Below are 27,301 nucleotides of genomic sequence, written 5' to 3'. Positions count from 1 at the left end.
GCCTCGGCGCGCCGGCTGCGACTGTTTCCCGCGGCACGCGGAGGGCGCGGGGCCCTGCGCTCCGGGCCGGGCGCGTGGACGACCCCGCCGCGCCCGAGCCCCCGCCGTCCGCGCCCCGGTCCGGGCGACTTTCCCGCACGCGGCGAGGCCCGACCTGGTGGCGGCGCGCCGTGGTTCGGTGGCGCGAGAGGCGGGAGTCGCAGCGGTAAACGGGGCCTTGGGGCGTCCCGAGAGGGACCGGGACGCGGGAGGCCGGACTTGCCCGGAGACCCGAGGAGGGGCTTGGGCGGACTCCGGAGCCGCTTTTTCCGCGTGGCCTGGAGGGCGTAAGTCGCCGAGAGTCTCCGGTGTGGAGAAGGCGCCGGTGCCGGCCCGCTGCCGCCCCGCTCTCGAGGGGAGTTTTTTTCCTCGGTCGCAGCGCGGTCGCGGAGCCCTGGGTCCCACGCAGCCCGCGTTAGTGGCCTCGTGAGTTCCCGCACGGCTTCCTTGGTGCCTCTTCTTTGAAGCTGAGCTTCCATAACTTTAAAGCACTTTTCGTTTTAAACCCAAACTGGACTCCCCGTTGACGTTCTGTGATGACCTCCCAGTACTGAGAACTTTTTAAGATGGATGAGTTTGGCTTCAAGAATGTGCTTGTGGCCGGTGCCAGGAGCGGGTTGTCCCCGTGGCTTGCTGGCCGTCGGTTTCAGATCGAACTCCTTGTTCCATCTTTCCCCCGTCACTGCTGCACTTGGCTGGTCTCAGAAACAAAAATGAAAAGAATGTGCTTCCGTTTCACGCTATTTCAGAAATTTAACCTGAGCTTATTGATGCTGCTTTAAAGACCATGCTGTCGCCCAGCTTGTCCCTCATCAGAGTGGGTGCTAGAAGGGAGGTGCAGCCGTGCAGCCTGAAGGCAAGAGGCTGGGAAACCGTTTTGATTTATTCGGAGCTCTTGACCCCAGAGCGGAAATTGACATTGTTTGGAAACAGTGGCTTTTAATTAAATTGGGTTAGCGCAGGGAAACTAGGTGGCAGTTCTTCCAGACAGTTGCTGGCGCCATCGTCCCCCTCCTTGAGTCCTCTTTGTACGCTGGGCACCGAGCCTTCTGTGGCTTGATAGATGAGGCCCCGTGCTGTCCCTTGGCCTCGGAGCTCGGTTCTGCAGCTCTGACCCTCGGCTGCGTTCTGTGTTGCCACTTTGAGGGTCGCCCTGGCCGAGGCCGTGGTGATGGTTCCGCCCCTTTGGAAGGATCCTCGCATTTCTTGACTTAGGTTGGACTTGAGGGCCACAGGACGTTTCTCTTGCTACTTGAAGTATGTAAGTGAGAATGCCAAAGTAATTTTGTCTTTGTTTTTAGCGGATGCATGGAGGCCGTTCTAGTTATGGAGGTCCTTGCTCACATGCAGTGATGTGCACAGGAAGCAGAAGGAGGAAGAGTCTCTCATCTGAGAGACGACACATTTTAGTGGCTAGTTAAAAGAACGAAGCAAACAGGTATTTGTCACCAGTGCACTGGGAACATTGAAAATGTTTTTTAGCCAGGTGCGGTGGCTCGGGCCTATAATCCCAGCACTTTGGGAGGCTGAGGAGGGCGGATCACAGGGTCAGGAGTTTGAGACCAGCCTGGCCAGCATGGCGAAACGCTGTTTTTAGTACAAATATAAAAGTTAGCCGGCTGTGGTGGCACATGTCTGTAATCCCAGCTACTAGGGAGGCTGAGGCAGGAGAATTGCTTGAATCCAGGAGGTGGAGGTTGCAGTGAGCCGAGATCACACCACTGCACTCCAGCCTGGGTGACGGGGAGATTCTGTCTCAAAAGAAAAGAAAAGAAAGAAAATCCAGGTTTCTGTGTCTGTGTCCTGGGCCTCCCACAGGAGGCTCTCGGGGGTGTTCACCTTGATCGCTGGGTTCAGGCACCTGCCGTGCATCCCTGCTGTTACTGTTTATCCTGAGTGGCTGACGAGCATCTTTTGGAGGTTACTTTGAGGCTGTCAGTGCTGTTTCTCGCCATGTGTTCTTCACACATCCAGCAGCATGGATGCATCTGGCCTGAGACTGTTGTGTTGGGGTGTTGGTCAGGTGGTGGTTTTAAAGCACTTTCCTCATTCCCTCTGCACCCATTAGTGGCTCCCCACTGCCCTATGACGAGGTGCTTTCCTGCCACGCCCACCTCACCTGGGTTCGTTGGTTCCTGGGTCCGTGGGTTCCTGGGTTGCTGGGTCTGTGGGTTCCTGGGTTCCTGGGTCCCTGGGTCTGTGGGTTCTTGGGTCCCTGGGTTTGTGGGTTCCTGAGTCCCTGTGTCTGTGAGTTCTTGGGTCCTTGGGTTCCTGGGTCCCTGGGTCTCTGGGTCTATGGGTTCCTGGGTCCATGGGTTCCTAAGAATGTGAGTTCCTGGGTTCCTGGGTCTGTGGGTCCATGGGTTCATGAGTTCCTGGGTTTGTGGGTTCCTGGATCTGTGGGTTCCTAGGTTTGTGGGTTCCTGGGTCTGTGGGATTTCCCGGGTTCCTGGATCCATGGGTCTGTGGGTTCCTGGGTTCCTGGGTTCCTGGGTCTGTGGGTTCCTGGGTTCCTGGGTTCCTATGTTCGTGGGTTCCTGGGTTCCTGGGTTCCTGCGTTTGCAGCCACTTGCTTTGCTCTATGTCACCTGTAGGCTGCTGGGGAGCCATCCTCACTTCCTGCACCTTGACAGGTTCCAGCTCTTTTCTTTTCCCCAGCCCTGAAATCAGTCCCGTTTACCATTTCTACACAGACTCTGAGTGTGAGGCCTGTTTTTTTTTTTTTTTTTTTTGACAGAGTCTTGCTCTGTTGCCAGGCTGGAGTGCAGTGGTTCGATCTCGGCTCACTGCAGCCTCCGCCTCCCAGGTTCAAGCAATTCTCCTGCCTCAGCCTCCCGAGTAGCTGGGACTACAGGCATGCACCACCACACCCATCTAATTTTTGTATTTTTTAGTAGAGATGGGGTTTCACCATGTTGGCCAGGATGGTCTCGATCTCTTGACCTTGTGATCTGCCCGCCTCAGCCTCCCAAAGTGCTAGGATTACAGGCGTGAACCACCGTGCCCAGTGAGGCCTGTTTTTAAAATAAAATCCTAGCTCTTATTTTTTCAAGTTGTACTGTGGCTGCTGTCGCCTTTCTAGGGTTGTACGTGTGCTTTGTGTGACCAGGAGGTTTCAGAGGGCAGGTGAGCAAGCCCCTCGTGGTGCGTGGTTGAAGGAAGCTGGCCCCTTTCCTTGCAGGAGTGGGTGGTGGGATTAGGGAGGGAGGCCAGCTTGTCAGCCATAGAGCCCCATCCTGTGAGGGCTCTGAAGCTGGGACTGAGGTGAGTCTGGGTCGTGGCTGTGAGCTGGCACCCCAGTTGCTGTGACTTTTCCCCAGCTGATGACATCCGGCCGGTATTGGGTATGCAGTGTGGCTGGCTCTGATCTGTGCTCCTTAGTTTGAGACAGTTTGAATGGAGCCCCTGCTGAGGAGAGACCTTCTTCATCACAGTGGGCCCGGCTGGCCCTGGCCTGGCGCTCGGCACCCCTCTTGGAGTCTGGGGTTCTTGGCTGTGGGCTGGAGTGATAGTGGTGGCTGCCAAGGGTGGTGGGAGTGATCAGCGCTGAGTGTGCAATTTCAGGTCCAGTGAGCCAGGCAGGCACAGCCTTTGGCTGATGTGGTGTGTCCCCTGGCCAGGAGCAGCCCCATGGGTGGGTGGCGCCTGTCAGGACCTGTGCCTGGGTTTGATCTGCCCAGTCCCCTGGGCCTGGCAGCCTTGGGGCCGTACCTGCTGATGAGAAGGCCCCGAGCCAGGCCAGCTGGCCTGCTGTGCCCGTAGCTGCTGTGTTGGTGGTGTCACCTTTGCCCTGCCCCTTGTTCAGGAAGATGCTGGCTTTTGGGTTCTGGGGAAATGCCTGTTGGTTCCTGTTGAGAGCAGGTGTATATGTACATTTTAAGCATGGAACGCGGGTGTTAACCGTGTTGAAACCTCTCTAGCGCTGGCAGAAATGTGCGTGTGAGTCTCCTCTGGCCTCTTACTTTACTGGGCGGTGCTGTGAACTTGGATGCTGCCTGCCTTCCTAGTGTGGCTTTCATGGCCGGGCAGTCCTTCTGATGGGATGGCTCACGTGGCTCCCACATGCCAGGCTTCTGGCGCAGGTGCTCGTGAGTGGTGCTGCCATGAGCATCTCACCTGGGTTCGAAGAATGAAGCAAACAGGTATTTGTCACCAGTGCACTGGGAACGTTGAAAATGTTTTTTAGCCAGGTGCGGTGGCTCGGGCCTATAATCCCGGCACTTTGGGAGGCCGAGGAGGGCGGATCACAGGGTCAGGAGTTTGAGATCAGCCTGGCCAGCAGGGTTGCCTTTGTTGGTGGACGTGCAGCCTGGGCTTTGAAGTCCTTGCCGAAGGGCAGCCCATGGGCCCCAGGAGACGGGCTGGAAGCCAGAGCCAGGCAGCAGCTGAGAAAGAACGCCCTGGTGTGGAGGTGCCGTCACTGCTGTCTTCATTCCCAGGCACTTTTCTTTTTCTCTGGAGTTCCTTTTTAAGGGTGTCCGGGTCTTCACGGAGATACCGTATCACTCTGAGGGCAGAGGCCGCTGCCGGGGCAGGTCTCGCCTTCCCCCTGGAGCTCTTGTCCAAGTTGCTGGTTTTGCTCGTTTGCCCCGCCTCGTCTGTTTTGGCCTCTGTTGGGTCTGAACTAGGTGGCCTTGGCAGCTGCTCACACCCAACAGTGGGACCCTGAGAAGGGTCGAAGCTGGGGCAGGCGGGGATGCGCTGGGCACAGGGCCACCTTGCTGGGCACCTTGGCCAGTTGGTGTCTGTTGGGAGCAGCCCCAGGGCTGCAGCTGCCTGGCAGCCTCTGCCTGCAGTATAGTTGGGGCTGCCCATGCCTGGGGCTGGAGCGCTTAGGGCCTGAAAGACCCCCTGAGTCCTCGCCCTTCCTCAGCCGGCCCCTTGCTGTCAGCAGGCCGGGTGCAGACCCTGGCAGGCTCCCTGTGCCCCAGCTTTAGTGCAGAATGCTTGCCCAGCTGGCTGGTGTGGGGGTGGGGATAGTGTTTGGCCACTTGGAGCAGAAGGGGGTGGGTAGTCAGGGTTTCTGCATTCCTGGCTTGATACTGGCTTTCCAGCAGCTTCCCAGCTTCCAGATGTCCTTGCCATTGTCTCCCGTCCTGTTTTCTCTTTTGGAGCAGGGGCCTGGGGTGGCCTTCTTTCAGTGGAGGCTTCTGGAGGGTGGGTCTGACATGCCTTTGCCTTTAACCAGAAGACCACTGTGATTAGGTTTTCCAGAACAGAACTCGCATGGTAGTTTTGAAAATGGGAGGGAGGGTGTGAAGTGGGATTTCCGAAATACTTTCTACACTGGGACTCAGCATGTAACAGCAACAGCAAGGAAATGGTTTTGCATGATTTCTCTCTTTTGAGAAACAGACACAAATCCTGAAGAGCCCGCGGGTGTGGACCGTTCATCAGTAAAGTGGAGACATGACCTTGAGATTTGGCTCAGACCTAGCAATGCGGGGCCTTCTCAAGTCTGATGTTCCAGGACTTCAGTGCCTGTTGGTGTGAACGGAGGACACAGGGCCCCGACCATGGTCACACTCATCACGGAGAAGCTGCAGAGCCAGAGCCTGGATGACCTCACCTGCAAGGCCGAGGCTGGCTCGGTAAGCAGCTGTGGGTGGCTCGAGGCTGGGTGCTGCTCCCCCGTGCTGTCACAGGGGAATGGCCACACTGGGAGGTGGAGGCCAGGGTTAAGTTCTCAGGGGCTTGGGGGGCTCTGCTGGCCACGGATGGGGGTGTCTGGTGCACATGTGGGCCCCAGAGCCCCAAGTGCAGGTGTGCCTGTTACCATCCAGTCAAGCAGCAGCACACGTCCCCAACGGACTCCCTGTCCCTCCCCTCCTAGCCCCCCTGCCAAGGGAGCCTCTGTCTTGGGTTTCATCACCATGTTAGCTTCTTCGGGTTTGGACTTCCCACAGGTGGGTTGATTTTCCTGTAGCCGTGGTGAGTGGACTTCGGATGTGCCACCTGCAGGCCCCCTGCCCTGGTTAGATGGCAGATCCAGAAGGAGGTGGCTGATGTCTAGCCTGGAGGGTCTTGCCAGGCCCCCAGAGCCAGCAGGGGTTCTTGGAGTGCCTGCCTGTCCTGGGCCTGGCTTGGACGTGGCTCTGGAGGCGTGGGCATGCTGCATTTGTAACCTCTTGCAAGTTACGGAAATGAGAGGACAATGGGAAAGCTGTGAAGTCTCAGGCCTCTGGACTGGGTTCGTGTGACCCATCTTCACCTCAGGGGGTTCCAGTGAGAGTCTGAGGGTCCAAGCTGAAGCCGCTCCTCCTGAGAGCTGGCGAGTGTGGGTGTTGGACTGTGGGAGGTGGCATGTGGCCCGAACCTTTGCAGGCACTGCTTGTGGGGCCTGGTGCTCAGGGCCACTGTGACTGAGGTGACTGTGGCAGCTCTGGCTGTGTCCTGCAGTCAGTACCTTTCCAGCTGTCAGGCCACGTGTGGGAGGTGGCTGAGGTGGGGAGGGCAGTGCTTGCCTGGTGTCTCAGAGACTTGCTGGCTGCAAAGCTGTGTTCTTTCTGGATACCGTGGCTGGTTCCCATCTTTTCTTTTTTCTTTTTCTTTTTTTCTGGAAACAGAGTCCTGCTCTGTTGTGCACATTGGACTGTAGTTGCACCATCTCAGCTCACTGCAACCTCCGCCTCCCGGGTTCAAGTGATTCTCCTGCCTCAGCCTCCTGAGTAGCTGGGATTATAGGTGCCCACCACACCGGCTAAATGTTTGCATTTATTTATTTAGTTTTTGAGATAGAGTCTTGCTCTGTCACCCAGGGTGGAGTGCAATTGTGTGATCTCGGCTCACTGCAACCTCCGCCTCCCGGGTTCAAGTGATTCTCCTGCCTCAGCCTCCTGAGTAGCTGGGATTACAGGCACTATTTTTGTATTTTTAGTAGAGATAGGGTTTCACCATGTTGGTCAGGCTGGTCTTGAATTCTCGACCTCGTGATCTGCTTGCTTTGGCCTCCCAAAGTGCTGGGATTACAGGTGTGAGCCACTGCGCCTGGCATAAATTTTGTATTTTTAGTTGAGATGGGATTTCACCATATTGGCCAGGCTGGTCTTGAGCTCCTGGCTTTCAGTGATCCGTCCGCCTCAGCCTCCCAAAGTGTTGGGACTACAGGCGTGAGGCACTGCACTCGGCCCCATTTTTCCTTTTGATTAAACGGAGAAAACTATTTATTTATTTATTTATTTTGAGGCAGAGTCCACTCTGTCACCGAGGCTGGAGTGCAGTGGTACAATCTTGGCTCCCTGCACTCTCCGCCTCCTGGGTTCGTGATTCTCTTGCCTCAGCCTCCCGAGTAACTGGTACTATAGGCACCCACCACTATGGCTGGCTAATTGAGAAAACATTTTTAGGGCCAGGTGTGGCGGCTCATGCCTGTAATCCCAGCACTTTGGGAGGCCAAGGTGGGCAGATCACCTGAGGTCAGGAGTTCGAGACCAGCCTGGCCAACATGGAGAAACCCCGTCTCTACTAAAAATATATAATTAGCTGGGCATGGTGATGCATGCCTGTAATCCCAGTTACTTGGGAGGCTGAGGCAGGAGAATCACTTGACTCCGAGAGGCAGAGGTTGCAGTGAGCTGAGATCCTGTCATTACACTCCATCCTTGGCAACAAGAGGGAAATTCAGTCTCAACAACAAAAAAAGAGAAAACATTTTTAAGGAGTCTGTAACCAAGACCAAAGGATACAGAACAGCACATGTCTATCAGATGGCTGCGTGCCTCTGAGGACATTTTTGGGAAGTGGATGTCAGCCAGGCTGTGGGCGGCTTTCCAGGGAGGTGGCTGCGCAGATGTCCTGGTGTGGGGTGACCCACAGGCTCCCCTGTCCTCTGCGCTTTAGGTGACCGCTCTTCACCGCTCTTTTTTTCAGCTTTTATTTTAGAAACAGCGGTACATGTGCAGATTGGTCGCTTGGGTGTACTGCACTTGGCCTGTGAGCGTAGTCCTTAGCAGGTAGCTCTTCAGCCTTTGCTCCCCCCTCCCTCCCATTCTCCATCCCTTTATGGAGCATTTGTCCGCTGACAGAAGGCAGCACGGGCAGCTCCTTGGTCAGCCTTGGCCTTACGACAGGAGCCTGGGACTCCCGCAGGGTGAGTGGTCATGAGGGTCCCGCCACAGCCTGCTCCTGCTCCTGCTAACTCGGCTTACTGTTAGTGGGCATGGCGGCAGTGCCCTCGTTAATGGAATAAGTGCCCTTAAGAAAGAGGCCCCAGAGAGGAAGGCAGCCCCTTCGACCCTGCGTAGATGCAGGGGGAACCAGGAGGTGGCTTTACCAGACACTGAGTCTGCCAGTCCCTTGACTTGGACTTCTGCTCCAGGACTGTGAGGAATAAGTGTTTTTGATAAGCCCCCACCTGAGCCTGTGGACCTGGCTGTCCGGCCTGTCCTGGCTCCCGGGGACCCCGGCTCTGTTTGCCCGCTACACCCACGTCCCCCATGGCCAGCACCGCGGGGAGTAGCTGCTGCCCCTGGTGTGTCTTTGCACAGAGGTGGTCACATCGGGGGCGTGTGGGCCTGTGGCTCCTTCGAGCTGCCTGTGGGAGCCGTCTTGCCCGATGGGAAGGTCCTTTCCTTGCTGGACGTTTGTCCCGGACTGGGAAGGTCCTTTCCTTGCTGGGCGTTTGTCCCCGGCTGGGAAAGTCCTTTCCTTGCTGGGTGTTTGTCCCGGACTGGGAAGGTCCTTTCCTTGCTGGACGTTTGTCCCCGGCTGGGAGGGTCCTTTCCTTGCTGGACGTCTCTCTGTGGCAGTGTGGGGCTGGGTGCTGTTTGTATGGCCCTGGGGAAGGGCTGCTGTGCGGAGCAGGAAGAGAGTGAGGTCCTGGTGCTTTCTGGGGGAGGCCCAGGCCTGGGAGGATCTACAGCCACAGGGGTCTGTGGTGTGAACCTCTGGCAGAGCCACCTCTCCTCATTTCCTGGGGTGGGAGAACATGGAGGTCATCTGGTTCCCGTGCCGCACCAGGCCCTTTCCCCATGGTGTGGCCAGGCGTTCACAGCTGCACACCACCGTGCTGGCTGAGGTGGGACCCCATGTGTAGGTGGCCTATCTGTGGATGGGTCACCACAGATGTCTTTTTTTGGGGTTACCAACCCAACTTTCATTCCCTTTATGGGAAGCAATGAAGGATTTCCTTTTAATTTTATCATATTTGGAAATGTTATCACAGGGGGCAATGCTGGGGACGTAGGTGGTAATTGAGAGGTTCTGAGGTGTGTCAGAGAAGCAGAGGGGCTGCTGTGCCCAGACCCTGCAGGACAGCCATGTCCTCCGCACAGGTGGCCTTCCACATTCTCACAGACCGGGAGGCTCTGGGAGGTTAGGGAGCTTGCTGGGGGCCCATCAGGACCCCCTCCTGTGCCCCATCCTTTGCAGGGCCCTGTGCCCCACCTGCACGGGATTGCGTGTGGAAGCAGGCACAGAGCGGCCTCCAAGCCACGACGTGCCACGCAGCTCCCTGGCACCTCATGGGGCAGGGAAGGGAGCCCTGGGGTGCTTCCCTTATCGCCTCCCTGCAGACCCTCAAGCTGCCAGCATGCCCAGTGGCTTTCCTGCTTCGAGGGAGGAGACCCTGCCCTCTGGACATCCCCCAGACCAGTGTCACACTCCAGAGCCCGGCTGAGGGGCTCCTGTCCTGTGTCTGAGCTGTTGCAAGTGGGAAGGGTTGCTTGGGTCTTGGCTGAAGCTCTTGCTGAAAAGTAAGTCGGTGAGGTTTGCAAAGACGGCTGTCATCAAGACTGCCCAAAGGCAGGAGGGCCTGAGCTTCAGGAGCAGCAACAGGACGCATGCCTGTGGCTTGGAATAAAAGTGTCCGTTTAGTGTTATAGCTCTCTTATAAAGAAAAAAAGTTTAAAAATATCCATTTACACAGTTGAATTTTGTTAGGTCTTAATAAAACTGTGCTTTTTATTTTGTTTTTTTTGGAGACGGAGTTTCGCTCTTGTTACCCAGGCTGGAGTGCAATGGCGCGATCTCGGCTCACCGCAACCTCCGCCTCCTGGGTTCAGGCAATTCTCCTGCCTCAGCCTCCTGAGTAGCTGGGATTACAGGCGCATGCCACCATGCCCAGCTAATTTTGTATTTTTAGTAGAGACGGGGTTTCTCCATGTTGATCAGGCTCGTCTCGAACTCCTGACTTCAGGTGATCCACCCACCTCAGCCTCCCAAAGTGCTGGAATTACAGGCGTGAGCCACTGTGACCGGCGCATTTTATTTTAATAACTAGAAAGAAAACGTGGGGAAAATAGAATGTGCTGCAGTGATGAGAACGCAGGGATGTTATTGCTGAATTCTCACGTGTCAGTAACAGTATTGAAACGTCTCTTCTCCGTCACTTTCAGTATTCTGCTGAAACCCTGAACAAGAGTGGTCGTCTCTTTCCTTTGGAGCTCCGTGGTGAGTGCTTTAGGAGCTGTGGCCGGAGGCCTGAGCAGGGTTGACCCAGGCTTCTGGGCTGGGAGGGTCCTGCACGCAGAACATGAGCCTGATCTTCAGAAGCCCAGGAAAGCGTTCACGTGCCCTACACTGGGGCATGGATGGTCCCTGCTGCCGTCCTCCCACGGCTGGGCCAGTGGTCAGGAGTAGTCTGTGAACAGGACAGCCTGTGTAGGGTGCGAGCCCAGCCAGGTCTCTCCCTCCTCAGCTGGTGGGGCCCAGGGGTCTGCTACGCCCTTGCTGGAAGGTGCAAGGCCCACCCTGTGGCCACTAAAAGAATAGGACGGTGTGGCCGGCATGGCTTCAGTGTTAGCTGGAGGGTGCTGTGGCACACTGGGCGGCACACCCGCTGTCCATGCCATGAGGCCGTGGCTGTGCCTGGCTCACCTGCAGGTGGGGCCTTCATTGATGGGGAGCAGGTACCTGGAGTGTGGGGGCTGCTGTTCACGATCTGGGTAACCGTGGGGTCCTAGCTCCTCCTCCACCGAAGGTCCTGGGGCCTCACCCTCTGTTGGCCTTGCTCATCCAGGCTGTGACGGTGCCCAGCGCCCTGTGTCACATAGAGCGGGCCTTTGTGGGGATCCGTTAGGAGGCTCACCTTGCTGAGTGCCGTATTACCAAAGTGAAGGTGTTTTACTAGACTCTTTGATGAGTAGATGGGAGTAGGAGGTGTGAGGCCCCAGCTGGCCTGAGCCCCACCCCCTGCCCGGCCTGTGCTGTGATGTCCTCACCTCAGCCTCCTGGGGTTCGTCCTGCACACGGGGCCAGACCAGCCGCTTTCATCCTGGCTCAGAGCCCCACAGGGCTTCCCACACACCTCACCTGGGCTCTCTCCCTGCCTCTACCTCCCTGCCTCCTCCCCATAACTCCCATAGCTCTCCTTGCCACCCCAGGGTCACCCCAAGGCCTTTCCCCAGAGGCGGGTCTTGCAGCTTCCACTCCAGGTTCCTCAGCTGGACAGCAACTGCACAAGCCACTGGGGCTGGCCTGGGGGTCCACATGCCTCTGCCCAGGCCGACTCCACGCCAGGCCCACGCACCTGGCCTTGCTCTTGAGGCTTCTCCCAACCAGCAGTGATGGGGTGAGCAGGCGGTGGCAGCGGGGCTGGGGAGTGCGTCAGGCGGGCGGCCCCGGGACAGCTGTGGGGGACGTGAGGCTGAGGAGGGGCTTGAGTCCTGGGCCTGGTGGCTCTGAGGTTTGTGAGGAGTTTCTGGGGCTCAGACTCCCTGGAGACCCTGGCCACAGGTGGGACCCTCTGTTGCCCATGTTACCTAGGGACCTGAGCTGCTTTAAGAAGAGGCTCTGGGGGGTCCTGGCCGGGGAAGCCCACACCTGTGAGATGCCTGGCTGCAGAGGGAGGGAGGTATTTTGAGGGTGTAGGAAGAAGGTTCTAGCAAAGCAGTCCGGAGAGCAGAGCCTTGTGGTTGTTTTCAGGGAGTCAATGGCCGGCAGGCTGACACCTCTTTCAGATACGGCATCCCCTCAAAAAGTGAGCCAAGTCCCGCAGCCAACCTGGTGAGGGCAGGTGGGGCTGATGCCCACTTTGCGCCATGGACATCTCTGAGAAGCATACCTGGGGTGATGGCAATGGCTGTGCCCTTGACGGCTCTGCCATGCAGTTTGCCAGGATGACCGTTGCCCCATGCAGTGGGATGAGGCTGGGCCTGCCCTGTGGCTCACTTGTCTCTTCCCTGCCTCTTTGTGTCTTTTCTGTAGACCAGTGTCCCTGGAAGGTCTTAGGTGGAGGACGGCCTGTCGGGAGCCAGGCAGCCGCGGGCCCTGATTTCTCTTTCCTGCCGGGCCTGTCTGCTGTGCACACCGTGGGTCTCCAGTGGCGGCCAGAGGCCCTGGGCCCAGGTGCGGGCCTGGGTGCAGCCAGCACCGTGGACCCCAGTGAAGGCACAGGGCCGTCGACGGCGCCGCCCACCAAGCGTCATTGCCGGTCCCTGTCAGAACCCGAGGAGCTGGTGCGCTGCCGGTCCCCCTGGCGCCCTGGTGGCTCCAAGGTCTGGACTCCAGTCTCCAAGAGGCGGTGCAACAGTGGTGGGAGCGCCACGCTGCAGGGAAGCCCGGGCGCCGTTGTGCCGAGGAGTGCCCTGTGGTTGGCCGGCCCCACCTCACCTGCCACACCCCGGCCATCCTCGGCCAGCAGCGGCTTCGTGGACAGCAGCGAGGGCAGCGTAGGCTCAGGCCCGCCCTGGTGTTCCACGGAGCCCTGCTTGCTCTCCGCGAGGCGCCGCCTGTCACTCTCGCAGGAGCAACTCGCAGGTGCGGGCACCCCCCTGCCCTCGGCCAGCAGCAGCCCCACGTCCACACCTGAGCTGGGCCGGCCCCGCGGGCTGCTCCGGTGCCACTCACAGCCATGTGTGCTCAGTGGGAAGAGGAGCTGGCGCAAACGGAGGCGCGAGGAGGACGCCAGGTGGACGCGCCCATCCTTGGACTTCCTGAAAATGACACGGGTGAGACTTTCTTGTTTCTGAGGGCTCAGGGAGGGCAGGTCTGAACACGACAGTGCTGGGGTAAGGCTGGCCGATTCCCTGGGACGTGGCTGCTACCATCTGGCTGGTCTCCTCTGGACTGGGAGGAAAGGAGTGAGGAGAGCCGTTCAGAGTGGGTTGGAGTGATCAGAGCACCCAGGTCACCCCACCTGCCCCGCAGAGGCAGAGCCCCACACAGGCCCAGGGTGGCCCGCTAGGCTCGTGGGGTGTGGCCTGGGGGAAGCAGCAGGAGCAGATCGGTGCGTTTCTGGCCTAGCTGAGCCACCTACCTCGGCTGCTGGTGAGCCCCCCAGCTTTTTCTAGGGTGATGTCTCAGGGAGTGAGAGGCTATCCTGGGAGCCCCATTCGAGGCAGAGCCTGGGGTCCTCTCTCGTGAGAGCCAGTGGGTGCCCATGCTGCAGCTCAGAGCCCAGCAGCGCATGTGCACCTCAGGACTCCACCACGGCACCTCCTGCGGAAACTGTCAGGATGTATGAGAGAGCCTGCACCCCCCTGAAGATTCTCAGTGCCGCCCACCTGCCCACCCCCACCCCCATCACAGGCCGTGCTTGGCACAGAGTTCAGGAAGGAGACAGGACTGAGGAGGTGTCCTGAGGTCTTGCTGTGTGTTACTGAGGGGGTGTGTTCACCTCTGTGTGCTCAGAGACGTCTGGGACCCTGGCAGCGCTCAGGGAGCTTTGGGCAGAAATTACCAGAACTTTCCGATGCCAACTCTTGAGTGCAAGCCAGGCCTGAGTGGGGCTGTGGCAGAGGTGGGACGGGATCAGTGTCAGCCTCTGTCTTCAGTAACCTGTGGCCTTGGCAGCCCCCAACCTCTTGCCCCCAGGCCCATCCTCCGGGCCACAGGCCTGCCCGTGCCCTGCCTCTGAGGGCCATGGATGTGACAGAGCTGTGCACAGGGCGTGAGTGGGGCTTCTGTCCCTCAGATGTGTGCTGTGCTATTTTACTCTGGTGGGCTGGACCTGGGCATCCCTTGGGGACTGGAGAAGAGGCACAGATGACCCAGGTCCCCCTCAGCCTGGCCACAGCTTAGAGAGAGCAGTGTGGCTGGCATGCCGGGTGGGATTCCCAGGGTCCTCCAGGATGCTGGTGCTTGGTCACGCCAAGGGCACCATGAGCATGGCCTCCTCTGATCAGTGGATTCTCCAGACGATTCTTCCTGGGGGCTTGAGGTGAGTTGAAAACCCAGACTTCCCTGCTATGAAACTTTTCTGCAGAGAGCAGGGTTTAGAGAAGAAGCCTGTCATCTTTTGCTATGAGATGGGCTGACCTGGGGAAGCCACCACATGCTGGAAAGCTGGTGGCAAGCTTTGGACACACCAGGCTGTTCCTGCTTGCCAGGGCTTTGGGTGTGCACGGCATGGGTGTCAGGACCTGCTGGGACCAGGAGGGACAGGAGCAGAGGAGGGAGCTGCGGGCTCCGCGCGTTGCTGGGCGGGGAAGGGATGGTGCCAGGGGCGTATTGATGACTGGACAACATCAGCACGCCCTCGAGATGACCCTAGGTTTCTCAGATGCCCTGGGAGGCAGACTGACCGGGGAGGTGGGTGAGTGGTGATTGAGGACCCTTGGGAGAGGCTGCGTGGGGCTCAATCTGGAGATGGGGTACCCCCGGCAGAGTGCGAGATGTGGGTAGAGGCAAGGACTTGCCAGACCCAGGACCAGGGCTTGTGGGCATCCGGGGTGTGTGGTGTGTTGGGGAGACGGATGAGAGGAAGTCAGGGCTGCCGTCCAATGCCCTGTGATGTGTGGTGTGTGGTGTGTGTGTATGTGTGTGGGCACGTGTGGTGTGTGCTCTGGGTGTGGTATGTGCTGTGTGGTGTGTATGAGGTGTGTGTGGTATGTGTGTCTGGTGTGTGTGTTGTATGTGTGGAGTGGGTGGTGTGCGTGGTTTGTGTGTGTGGTGTGTATGTGGGCTATCGTGTGCATGTGGTGTGTGGCGTCTGTGATGTGTGTGTGTGGTATGTGATGTGTGGTGTGTATGTGGTAGATGTGATGTGTGGTGTGTGTGTGTGACATCTATGTGTGGTGTGTGATATGTGGTGTGTGTGTGATGTGTCTGTGGTCTGTGTGGTAGTGTGTGGTATGTGTGATGTGTGGTATGTGGTGTGTGTGTGGTGTGTATGGTGGGTGTGTGTGTATGGTTGTATCGTGTGTGTCTGGGGTGTGTGTGATGTTTGTGGTGGGGTGTGTGGTGTGTGTGATGTGTGGTGAGTGTGTGTGATGTGTGTGGTGTATGTGTGGTGTAGTCTGTGTATGGTTGTGTGGTGTGTGTGTGGTGTGTATGTGACGTGCGTGGTGTGTGATCTCTGTGGTGTGTGTGTCTGGTACATAGGTGGGTGCCTGGTTTCTCTCTGGGAGGAGAAACCCCCGTTGTGCGGGAACCGGAGCCTTGGCCCCAGGACTGGGGCTGCGCGGGGCATCCATCCCTCAGATCCGTGTAGCCCTGGCTTTGGGCCCCTTGCTGAGCTGGCCTGTCCCTGTCCACACGAGCACTGATTGCCCAGGCTGCTGTCCCGTCCTCTCGGTGTTTCTCTGATTGAGTCCTCCTTCCTCTTGACCCCAGTTCTGCCTCAGGCCTTCATACCCTCCTTGGCTACCGAGACATCATCCTAGTGGCTTTGTTGCCTCTAATCTTGTCACCCTCAATCTTTTTTTGAGATGGAATTTCGTTCTTTTTGCCCAGGCTGGAGTTCAGCTGTACAATCTCGGCTCACTGCAACTTCTGCCTCCCGGGTTCAAGCGATTCTCCTCTCTCAGCTTCTCGAGTAGTTGAGATTACAGGTGCCCGCCACTATCCTGGCTAATTTTTGTATTTTTATTAGAGATGGGGTTTCATCATGTTGTCCAGTCTGGTCTTGAACTCCTGGCCTCAGGTGATCCACCTGCCTTGGCCTCCTGAGGTGCAGGCTTACAGGCGTGAGCCCCCGGGCCCGGCCCACCTTCAGTCTTGAAACCATTGGCAGAGTGAACTCTCTGCAATGAGCACCATCCTAATGCTCTCTTCGGACAAGCAGACCCAAGACCAGGCAGGCTTAAAACTCCGTGTCTGTGTTAAAAAACAAAGCAAAACCGGCCAGGCACAGTGGCTCACACCTGTAATCCCAGCACTTTGAGGGGCTGAGGCGGGCAGATCACTTGAGGTCAGAAGTTTGAGACTGGCCTGGCCAACATGGTGAAACACTGTCTCTACAAAAATACAAAAATAAGCAGGACGTGGTGGTGTGTGCTTGTAGTCCCAGCGACTTGGGAGGCTGAGGCAGAAGAATAGCTTGAACCTCGGAGGTGGAGGTTGCAGTGAGCCGAGATCGCGCCACTGCATTCCAGCCTGGGTGACAGCAAGACTGTGTCTCAAAACAAAAACAAAAACAAAACAAAAAACCAAAACCCAAACCACGCCCGTGCCACCTCATGGTCAACCACCAGGCCCGTGCCACCCCACGGTCAAACACCAGGCCCGTGCCACCCCACGGTCAAACGCCGGGCCCGTGCCACCCCACGGTCAAACGCCGGGCCCGTGCCACCCCACGGTCAAACGCCGGGCCTGTGCCACCTCAGGGGTCTGGGAGGCCAGTGGGGAGGCTCTGCTCAGGCCTCCCTGGGACTGCAGTCAGCCAGACTCTGGTTACCTGGAGGCTTGACCGGGACTGCAGGACCTGCTGAAAATCTTTTTTTTTTTTTTTGAGACAGAGTTTCACTCTTTTTGCCCAGGTTGGGCAAGTTCACCCATGTGGCTTTTGGCAGGAGGCCTTAGTTCTTTGCCACATGGGCCTCTCTGAGGGGCAGCCTGAGCATGTTCACGATGTGGCAGCTGGACTTCCCATAGTGCGTGACCCCAGTAGGCACGAGCGAGCCCCACAGAGCCCTGTGTGACCTGGTCCTCGCCAGCCGAGGTTTCGGCTGCTCCTTGACTCTGCCCAGCCCTTGCTCAGCGGGAGGAGGATCGAGCTTCACTTTTTGAAGGGAGTGATTATAGGCGCCCACCACCGCGACTGGCTAATTTTTGTATTTTTAGTATATATGGGGTTTCACCATATTGGCCAGGCTGGTCTCCAACTCTTGGCCTCGGGTGATCCTTCCACCTCTGCTTCCCAAAGTGCTGGGATTACAGGTGTGAGCCGCCTCGCCCAGCTTGCCTCGTTTTCTTTAGTGACTTTCTTTTTTTTTTTTTTTTTTGAGACGGAGTTTCGCTCTTGTTACCCAGGCTGGAGTGCAATGGCGCGATCTCGGCTCACCGCAACCTCCGCCTATGGGTTCAGGCAATTCTCCTGCCTCAGCCTCCTGAGTAGCTGGGATTACAGGCACGTGCCACTATGCCCAGCTAATTTCAGTGACTTTCTTAATGAGCTAGAATAGTGTGGGTGCTGCATACCCCACTCTGCTCCTGGGACTCAGCTCCACGTGAAATCAGAGCTTTTCGTTTATTTGCTTCATGGGGTGCTGGGTGATATCTGCTCGCCCTGGAGTGTGCCCTGCCTTAAATTTAGCTGCTTCTGTCTGCTTGCTCACGAGTGTTGTCAGTATGACAGTACTCGTCACTTTCTGGTAAAAAGCAGTTTTATGGGGCAGGGGCCCTCATCAAATGTCAGCAAAGCCCGTGAAGAGACAGACAGTGTCTTCAGGGGCCACGTCTGCAAACCCAGAGCCCTGCGGGCTTCAGCTACAGAGGACTGTGTCAGGACTCCCAAGGACCCAGGGCTGCTTGTTTTTCCCTCTTTTCAGCTCTTTGCTTATCCCACTTGAAAACGGGCCCCCACCTTTCTCCATGCTCCTCATCTGCCACCTATGTACCCCTCTCCCTGTCAGCCAACCAGTCTTCACCCACCCCCACCTGCCCCCGGCCTGAGCCCACCCACCACCTGCTCCTGGCCCGAGCCCACCCCTCACCTGCCCCCGGCCCGAGCCCACCCACCACCTGCCCCTGGCCCGAGCCCTCCCTCCACCTGTCCCCAGCCCGAGCCAACCCCCCAACTGCCCCCTGCCCGAGCCCATCCCCACCTGCCCCCTGCCAGCACTTACCCCCACCTGCCCCCTGCCTGTGCCACCCTCACCCTGCCCACTCCCACCCCCCACCCATCCCCTGCCCGTACTCACCCTCACCGGCCCTCTGCACCACTCCCACCTACCCCCTGCCTGCATCCACCCCCACCCGCCCCTGGCCCTTGCCCACTCCCATCCACCCCCGGCCCGTACCTACTGCCACCTGCCTGTAGCCTGTACCCACACCCACATGAACCTGTGGCATCTTTGGTGAATAGGTGGCTCCCAGCCTGGGTTACCTGTCAGTTCCTGTTTTTGTTTTGTTTTTTTGAGACAGGGTCTCTTTCTCTTTGTTGCCCAGACTGGACGGTAGTGGCATAATCACAGCTCACTGCAGCCTCCATCTCCTGGGCCTAAGCGATCCTCCCACCTTAGCCTCCTGAGTAGCTGGAACCACAGGTGCACACCCCTGTGCTCAGCTGATTTTCTTAATTTTTTTTAGAGACAGAGCCTCACTGGCCCAGGTTGGTCTCAAACTCCTGGGCTCAAGCCAATGTCCTGCCTCGACTCCCAAAGTACTGGCATTACAGCGTGTTTGCCAGTTCCTGTTTGTGGCAAGCTCGTCTCCACCTCAGGGCCGAAAATAAATGCTCCGATTGTCCTCAACAACTTTTATAATTGTGTGTTGCGGACAGTCAGTCCTTGCTCTGGGTGGAACACACGTACCCACTGCACACTTACCCCACGCTTCTGTGCACACTCACGCTCACTCACACCTGCACTTCTGCTGTGCTGTGCTCTCACCTGGCAGAATTTGCATGCGGCCCAGCTCCAGTCGGCATCCCTGGCATGTGTTGTGCGGTCTGCGGCTGGGCTCACCCTTCAGGGCTCCTGTGTCGGGGCTTACACTGGGACGTTCTGTGATTGTCCCTCTCCTGCCGCCCCCGCCCTCTGGTCTGAGTCTAGGCTCACACGGCTTCTCCGGTTGTCGGGGGGCTGCTGTCTCACTGCGCAGGGGTGGGCACCACCTTCCCTGCCTTGCCCTTGCAGCCAATACCTTTTCACAGGAAAACATTGAGAATTTGCTGCTTTTTTTTCTTTGAGGCAGAGTCTCGCTCTCATTGCCCAGGCTGGAGTGCAGTGGTGCAATCTTGGCTCACTGCAACCTCTGCCTCCCAGGTTCAAGTGATTTTCCTGCCTCAGCCTCTGGAGTAGTTGGGATTACAGGCGTCTGCCACTGTGTCTGGTTAATTTTTCGTATTTTTAGTAGAGACGGGGTTTCACTGTGTTGGCCACGCTGGTCTCGAACTTCTAACCTCAGGTGATCCACCCACTTTGGCCTCCCAAAGTTTTGGGATTTCAGGCGTGAGCCACTGCACCTGGCTTTTATTGGTGAAGCTACGTTTTCTGCTTTTATTGGCAAAGCTACGTTTCAAAGTTGAAATTAAAATATGACCATTGAAAATACGCTCATCAGTTATGATTCCAGCAGAGTGTGGGAGCAGCTGCTGGTTTCTGTAAAAGCATGTGCTTTTAGGGTTTTGAAAAGCTTTGCCACGTAGAGAAGACGCTCAGCTGTCTCTGGAGAGACGGAGGCTGCTGCAGAGACGGAAACAGCTCCCTGTGGCCCTGCAGCAGGGTCACCCGGAACCTGAGGAGTTCTTCAGAATGGCAGTCAGCTTTGGGTCAGCAGTTACCTCGGGGGTCAGAAACCTAAGGCCAAGCCGGAGGTGCCTGTGGCTGTGTTGACACCGTCAGGCCGCTGTGGGTTTGGAGGTCTTGGGTTTATCGAGCAGATGGTGCCTCCATGGGCGCCCCCCCCTGCACCTGCTGAGCCATTTTCTTTGTGCTCCCTGTGTGAAAACCGAAAAGCCAAAAGCTTAGAGCAGCTCCTGGTACCAAGAAAAGGTCTGACTTAGTTTCTTTGTGCTGCTGTAACAAAATGCCCCAGACTAGGCCATTTGTAAATAATAGAAATGTGTTTCTCAGAGTTCTGGAGGCTGGGATCCCAAGATCCAGGCCCCGGTAAGTCTGGTGTCTGGTGAGAGCCTGGTCTCTGCCTCCAAGTCGGCCCCTGTTGCTGTGTCCTCACCTGGTGGAGGACACGGAGGACACAGAGGACTGAGCTGGTTCCCTCCAGCCCTTTACAAGGCTCTACTGTCCCGTGCAGGCCCACAGGACCCGATCGCTTCCTGGAAGGCCCTGCCTCCCAACGCCATGGTAGAGATTTGGAGGGGACACTCAAACCGTAGCAGGGACCATCAGGAACACGGAGTGTCTGAGACAACACAACTGGAAATCTGGAATTTGTAGCTGCTGATTTTTCTTGCTCGTGTTCTCAGACCTTCTCTCCAGGAGCCACGCTCAGGGTGGTCAGAGGTGGTGAGTGAGGTGGCGGAGGCGAGTGCTGGGCAGGGGGCGTGCTGCTGGGTGCTCGCTCCACACCTCCTGAGGGACAGCAGCTGCCCCCTGCCCCTTGGGGTGAGGAGCCGGTGCCAGCAGTAGCTGCACGGTTGGGGTAGAGAGTCCCCCTCCTGTCTCTGTGTGGAGGGCTGGGAGACAGGGAGGGTCTTTGGTATCTGGCTTGCTGGCTTTTTTTTTGAGACGGAGTTTCGCTCTTGTTGCCCAGGCTGGAGTGCAGTGGTGCGAGATCGGCTCACCACAACCTCCGCCTCCTGGGTTCAAGCGATTCTCCTGCCTCAGCCTCCCAAGTAGGTGGGATTATAGGTATGCGCCACCATGCCTCGCTGGTTTTATATTTTTTGTAGAGATGGGGTTTCTCCATGTTGGTCAGGCTGGTCTTGAACTCCCGATCTCAGGTGATCCGCCCGCTTCTGCCTCCCAAAGTGCTGGGATTACAGGCATGAGCCACTGCGCCCGGCCGGCTTCCTGGAATTTTAAGGCTCATTTCTCACTCATATACATACCCTTCATCCACAGCCCGAGCAGGTTGTCTGAGCAAGCCTCACTCAGCTGGATTTTGCATGTGCTGTTGGCCAGCTCCCCAGTCTAGAATGTTCTGTCCCTGCTTTCTTCAGAAGAAACCTGCAGGGATGGGAGAGCACTCACCAGGGGCAGCAAGGGGTCTAGGGTCTCGGTGCTTCTCACACTGGCCTCCTCGCCTGACCCGTGCATGGAGCTTGCTCTGGCCATCTCTGTCCCTGCCCATGCTCTGTGGACTCTGTGGCTCGGCCAGGCTGGCCTCTTCCTACTTTGGCAGGAGGGAGGTGCTTGGCTCTGCCCAGCTGCCTGGTTGCACACGCGCTGTGCTGTGCTCCAGGCACCACCAGGCCCTTGGGGAGCCCTCCCCACCCCCGGCTGCTGCCTGGCCCTGCTGCAGAGTGACCCAGTGGCTAGGGCCGCCTTGGCTGTGAGGGGACCATGTGAGCCCCTCCCACACGGTGGATGTAGCTTGAGCTTTCACAAGAGAGAAAACCAGTGTTTGAGTTTGACAAAAACCAGAGGCCTTGGCAAGGAGTAGGTACAGATGTGGCTGAGACGGGGCCCTGGGCGTTTGCTGAGCGACCTCAGGTTGGCTCGTAGGGGGCTTCCCTGATCTTTCAGGGTTTTCCTGGCTTCCAGTGGCTGAGTTAACCCACGTCAGGTGCCGGAGGCTCTCCGGCTGTTAGCCGGGGCCGGTGCACCCCTAGACTGATGGAAGGGCCTCGCACACAGTTTGAAAGGCCTCTGCACTTTGGAGCCTGGTTTGTAATTTGAAGGTGTGATCTTTCTGTTTTGAACAACAGTTTTGTGTTTCACTGCTCAGGTGGAGGTGACCTTCCAACTGCAGTGATGATAGCAGAAGCTGGGACTGAGCCCGGGGCCTGGTGCCCAGAGGTGGGGTGGAGGCGGACAGGAGGCACAGTCCAGGCCAACACCAGCCCAGGAGCCTCGGTTTCCACCGTCTCTGCAGTGCGCGCGGCCCCCTTCGGCCCCGTGCGGCGTTTGCTGGTGGTGTTGGGTGCTTGGCTCTGCAGCTGCCGTGTCTGTGGGCAGCAGTGGTTTCTCCTCCACCGACCATGTCATCAGAGGCTTTCAGAGCCCACTCATTTCAGGCTATAGCCGTACAGCTGTGCCTGCGAGGGCATCATGCGTCCGAGGCCTCGACGTAGCTCTTGCGCCATCTGTTGGATCAGAGCCGTCAGTCCTGAGGGTCGACTCTGAATCAGAACACAGTGTCGTGGTTTGAAATGGAAGGAAACTGGCCCCTGAAGGTGTGTAACTTCCCTGCCACCTCCGGTGCATTCGTGGTTCGGCCTGGTGGCGCCGTGGACAAGAGGCTATCCTGTGCGGCAGCCCGGCAGCAGCTAGGCTGCAGTCATGGTCGAGACCCGGCCACCATACCATCCAGCAGGAGCCTGGGAGGCCAGCCACATCCTCAGGCTGGGCCTGGGGCCTGCACATACAAGTGACGCTGATGGGAAAATTCACTTTGATTTGAATGAAAAAGAAATTATGCATCCTTATTTTGTGACCAAAACATGTGGCCAATTATGTCTTTAAAGATTTGAGTGAGGTGGGGCGTGGTGGGGCATGGTTGTAATCCCGGCGCTCTGGGAGACTGACTTAGGAGGATTGTTTGAGCCCAGGAGTTGGAGACCAGCCTGGGCAACAAAGCAAGACCCCGTCGCTGCAAAAAATATGAAGGTTAGACGGGCATGATGGTGTGTGCCTGTGGTCTCAGCCCCTCGGGAGGCTGAGGCAGGAGAATCGCTTGAGCTGGGAGGTGGAGACAGCAGTGAGCTGTGTTGGCGCCACCGCACTCTAGCTGGGAAACAGTGCAACCCTGTCTAAAAAAGAAAAATAGTTATTTAGAATTTTACTTCTCAGTGATTCACTTTTTATAGGAGAACCACAGAGAGGGAAAATATGTCACTTTGTCTTTTAGAGCCCAATAATGTCCTTAGAAAAAAGGGGCTCTGTCCCCGAGGGCCATGTGCCTTTATAAAAAACAGTTGCTGGGAAGTGTTTTATTTTTTTTGAGACAGTTTCACTCTTGTTGCCCAGGCTGGAGTGCAATGGCATGATTTCGGCTCACCACAACCTCTGCCTCCCAGGTTCAAGCTATTGTTCTGCCTCAGCCTCCTGAATAGCTGGGATTACAGGCATGCACCACCATACCCAGCTAATTTTTTTGTATTTTTAGTAGAGATGGGGTCTCTTCATGTTGGTCAGGCTGGTCTTGAACTCCCAACCTCAGATGATCTGCCTGCCTCGGCCTCCCAAAGAGCTGGGATTACAGGCGTGAGCCACGGCGCCCAGCAGGGAAGTGTTTTAGGTTCCTGTCTGTGGAGTGTTTTCTTGCTCTGGATGAAGGTGGTCTGGGGAGTTTCTTGGGTCCCGTGGAGTTGGCGAGCTTGTTCTCTAGGTCATAATTTTAAGTGGCCAGAGTTGCTGTGTCAGTGTGGCCTGTGCCTCGTCGTTGGCATCATGGTGCCCTGTGCCCTGCAGGCATGGCCAGTGGCACCCACATGCCCTCACAAGCCTGAGCCATGAGGTGAGGTGTCTGAGGCCAGTGTGGGTATGGTCCAGGAGGGTAGCCTTGACCCTGAGGGGGTCTGGAGGCGTCCCAGGAGTGGGACTCGGTAGGAAGGCTGCTCACAGTGGAGGTGGACGTGTGGCATGGATGGTCCTAGGCACCGGTGCACAGATGGGGGCCTTGAGGCAAGGACTAGGAGGTGGCAGGGGTAGGGCCCAGGCATGCTGAGGGGCTGCTGCCATGGCCATGGCTTTGGACTCATGCCCCGACTGGACCCGCCTGCTGGCTCTCAGGTCCCTGGAGACGCCTGGGTGGGTGGAGACTCTGCCAGCAGCTCAGAGCACTCCAGTTGAGGGGTGCAGCTTGGGGGAGCCCCTACCCCTAATAGGCCTCGGGAAGGGGGCTGCTGAGATTTGGCCAGGGGCAGAGTGAGAAGGGGGTGGTGGCAGCACCTCCAGAGAGCAAGAGGGAGCGCCAGGGCCTGACACTCAGGGCCCTGCTGTGGGCAGGCCTGGGCATGGCGTGGGGGGGCTGGAAGCTGCCTGCCTGGGATAAGGGTGGGCTTTGCCCAGGGAACCCCTGTGTGTGCACCTGTCGCATGTATTTTGAGATGAGAAAGATTTGCATGCATTTCTATTTGCGTAACTATTAAGGGAGTAGGTGCGAGGCTGGAGAAGGTGCTGCGCCTGGTGGGCCCCTGAGGACATGGACGAGGTGGGGCTCCAGGGGCCTGATGGGAACAGGTTGGGGAGAGACAGAACCACCGCAGGGCCTCAGAGGTGGCTGTGAGGTGTCTCCTGAGAGGGTGGGCTGTTGTCGGAAGTGGAGGCACTAGGTACCCTCCCCGGCCTGCCCACCGTGGCTGGGACAAGGCTGTCACCTGTGAGCCCCGGGTGTCGGGGGGGCTTGCTCAGGTGTCAGGTGCCCACCAGCCTGGTCTGTCGGGACTGGGCAGGGCCAGGCTGTGTGTCTCTGGTACCAGCTGGGCGGGGGCCGAGGAGAGCTGAGGGGCCAGCTGGTTGGGCTGGGGTGGGCATGGGCAGGGTCTGAAGAAGGGGCCCCAAGGGCTGTGACCGGTGTAGAGAGGACGACTGCTTTGTGTGGTCTTGGGGATGGCCAGACCGACGCTGCCTCCCAGGTGACCTGCTGGAAATGCTTTAAGCCTGTATCTTTTCTATTGCAGACTTTAAAAAATTCAAAAAGCCTTTGCTCCCTCAATTACGAAGATGACGACGAGGATGACTCCCCAGTGAAGATGGTTCTGCCCGCTCCATGTGACTCCCGGGGCTGCAGGACCAGCCCCGGCCGGTGGGCCTCGAGGGAGTCTGTGACTGGTGATGGCTCCAGCAGGAGCAACGGGGACCCCAGTGATGGGGACAGCACTGGGGAGGAGGGCGTCTTCCCCCGGGCCCGAGAGGAGCTGGACCTGGAGCAGATCGAGAAGAACTGAGGCTGGCAGGAGCTGGTTGGGGCGGCACCCGCAGCCGCGGTGCACACAGTAGGCCTGCCCTGGTGCACAGAGTAGGCCTGACGCCACTTTGAACACTGAGGCATGATTTTCATTCCGCTTTTCCTAAAGAAGTATTTTGCATTTTTATGGCTTTTGCAGCTCGGAAGAGAGCTTCTCTATTTTGGATGCATTTCAGGAGGGCGTTCTCTTAAACATGAATCTGCAAACAGATTAGCACGGGTCTGTGTTCCTCATGAAAAGACTGCCGTCAGGGTGCCTTGTGTGCTGTAGTTGCCGGGAAACCCCAGGCCTGGTGGTGAGGCCCCACTGGCCCTGTGCGTCCCTCCCTCCAGAGGGTCACGGCGCTTGGGGCTTGCGCCAGGGCATCTGTGCCCGTGAACCCTGTCACCCGCATGCCAGTGAACTGCCGGCTGTGGCTGCCTGGCTTTCCACCGGTGGCGGTGAGGCCGTTTGGGGCAGGCCGAGCTGCCGTGAGTCCATGGTTCCTGTGGCCTGGGAAGTCCCGGGCGCCTTTGAGTGGGGTGTGGCGCCAGGCCTTCGGGAAGGCCGTCCTGCTGGCAGCACCCGGCAGCACCCACTCCGTGAATTTAATAAAAGGCGCTTGCTTTGCACTATGACTCAGTTGAGGTGGGCCTGGCTTCGCCTCAGGCCTCTGATCTGGCTCAGCACCAGGTGGGGCAAGGGACTTCGTTCTTCGTCCTGCACTTCTAATAAATCATAGGGGTTTCGGGTTTGCCATAGCAAAAGAAAACATGAACAATTTTGGGGAATTTTCTTGATTTTTTTCCCCCAAGAAAATTCATGGAAAGGTATTGAAGTTGGTCGGTGCCGCTTTCTTAACTGACGTGGGCTGCAGATCAAAGGTGGGCAGAGGTGGTGAGCGGCGTGGTTTCGGATCAGCTTTCCTGAGGCCGAGCTGCTCTGGTGAAAGTGAGGTTCTGGCTGGGGTGACTCTTCTGTCTCTGCCCTGCGAGATGGAGGATGGGGCTGGGGGATTTGGGGCCTTAGCAAGCAGGAGCCCCTCCCTGGCCAGGCGCTGCCCTCCTCCGCTGGGGCAGTGCCTACTCCTGCTGTGCTGGTTTGGGGTCAGGAGCCCCTCTGTCCTTGGCAGGCCCTGGGTGGCTCCTGTGCTGAGGCTGACAGAGCAGGGGCTTGAGAGATGGGAGCCAGCCGGCCTCCGAAGTGTGGAGAGGCTTCGGGGTCCTGAGAGTGGCACCTGCTCCCCAGAGCCACCCCTGGCCCCATGTGGAGGGAAGGGAGGCCTCTGGCATTGGACTTTGACGCAGTTACCAGGCTGCACAGGGAAGTTGTGTTTTGGGTAAATTTGTGGAGATCAACCCCGGGTGATGTCGCAAAAGCCAGTCGCTTGTGTAGTCAGGTCGCCATCCAGGGCGATGCTGTGGGGTGAGGTGAGCGGTGCTCTGAGATGACTTCGTAAGGGCAGGGTCCTTCAGATCAGAGCCCGGCTGTGGGGCCGTAGTGACCTCCAGGGCACTGGCTACTGGCCTGCGGGACACGGCAGCCTGGACAGCCTTGGAGACAGGGCTGTGGGGCTGGCATGGTGGTGTCAGGCCTGCCAGGGTCCCACTGGACCCTCTGCTGCAGGCCGGGGAGGGCGTCAGAGACAAAGCAGGGCATGTGGCTGTGACTGCAGAGGGCCCAGTGGTCCCCACCCGGGCCTGGACCCTCTGGGGCAGGTGCGGCCCTGCCCTCTTCCTGCAGTCACTCCAGGGCACGGCTGTGAGGCCACCTGTCGTCCCCTCCCGCTGGATGGTGACCCAGGTTTGGGAGATCCATCCACTGTGTCACCTGAATCTGGAACAGTTCCCAGCGGCTCTCACCACCTGAGTCCCCTTCAAGGACAGGCAGGAGTAGGGGGCCATGACTCTGCTCCCACCCTAGCCGGGGCCCTCGGGGCCCTCACCAGCTCTGAGCCTGGCCTGGGTGTGTGGGAGCCAGGGGATGTGAGGTGAGCTGGCGTCTGCATGTGGCATCACCGCCCCACCTCTCACCCTCCAACTCTCCCCTTCCCTCGATGAGGCCTCTGGTCCTGCCCACAGCCCTTGGATTTGCCACCTTACCCCGAAATCCCCAGGGCTTCCCCACCTGTCTCACCTCCTACCCTAGCTCACCTCATCCTTCCCCAAACCTCCAGCTCTCTTGGGCAGGACCTTCCTGGCTGGCTGGGTAGTGAGGCTGAGGCCCAGGGCGATTCCCCTCGGTGCCCTTGGGGTAGGTGGTCTGGGACCTGGGGTGTCTGGTGGGGTGGGGCCCCTAGCAGGCAGTGCAGCCAGTTCTTCTGCAGTGCAGACCTGCTGTGTCCTCTGCGGGTGGGGAGACTGAGATGGAAGGTTCAGGGCGCTCTTGGGTCCCCCGTCTGCCTGGCACAGGGTGGCGTGTGTGTGC

The 27,301-nt window shown here is 58.0% G+C and overlaps 1 protein-coding gene across 6 annotated transcripts; it reads left to right on the top strand.

Moving 5' to 3' along the window:
- The first annotated feature begins 398 nt into the window (after positions 1-398).
- Positions 399-25,105, top strand: FAM53A (family with sequence similarity 53 member A). 6 transcript variants are annotated; one of them, XM_012466869.3, is made up of 6 exons: positions 399-465; positions 1,341-1,477; positions 5,389-5,630; positions 10,374-10,428; positions 12,184-12,926; positions 24,608-25,105. In XM_012466869.3, exons 3-6 carry the CDS (start codon positions 5,556-5,558, stop codon positions 24,872-24,874), a joined length of 1,140 nt encoding a protein of 379 aa, XP_012322292.2. In that variant the 5' UTR covers positions 399-465; positions 1,341-1,477; positions 5,389-5,555; the 3' UTR covers positions 24,875-25,105. The 6 variants fall into 6 exon arrangements, 5 of the variants coding, with proteins under 5 accessions (XP_012322292.2, XP_021522668.2, XP_021522667.2 ...); XM_021666993.2 differs by lacking the exon at positions 399-465 and adding an exon at positions 3,960-4,181 and having other exon boundaries at positions 475-1,477; positions 5,395-5,630; XM_021666992.2 differs by lacking the exon at positions 399-465 and adding an exon at positions 3,960-4,181 and having other exon boundaries at positions 475-1,477.
- Positions 25,106-27,301: the final 2,196 nt, after the last annotated feature.

The sequence above is a fragment of the Aotus nancymaae genome, unplaced genomic scaffold (genome assembly GCF_030222135.1).
Source record: "Aotus nancymaae isolate 86718 unplaced genomic scaffold, 86718_ANA_hifiasm-v0.15.2.pri h1tg000006l, whole genome shotgun sequence".
NCBI lineage: Eukaryota > Metazoa > Chordata > Mammalia > Primates > Aotidae > Aotus > Aotus nancymaae.
The sequence above is the reverse complement of the archived record's forward strand: the minus strand, read 5'-3'. Positions and strand labels throughout refer to the sequence as shown.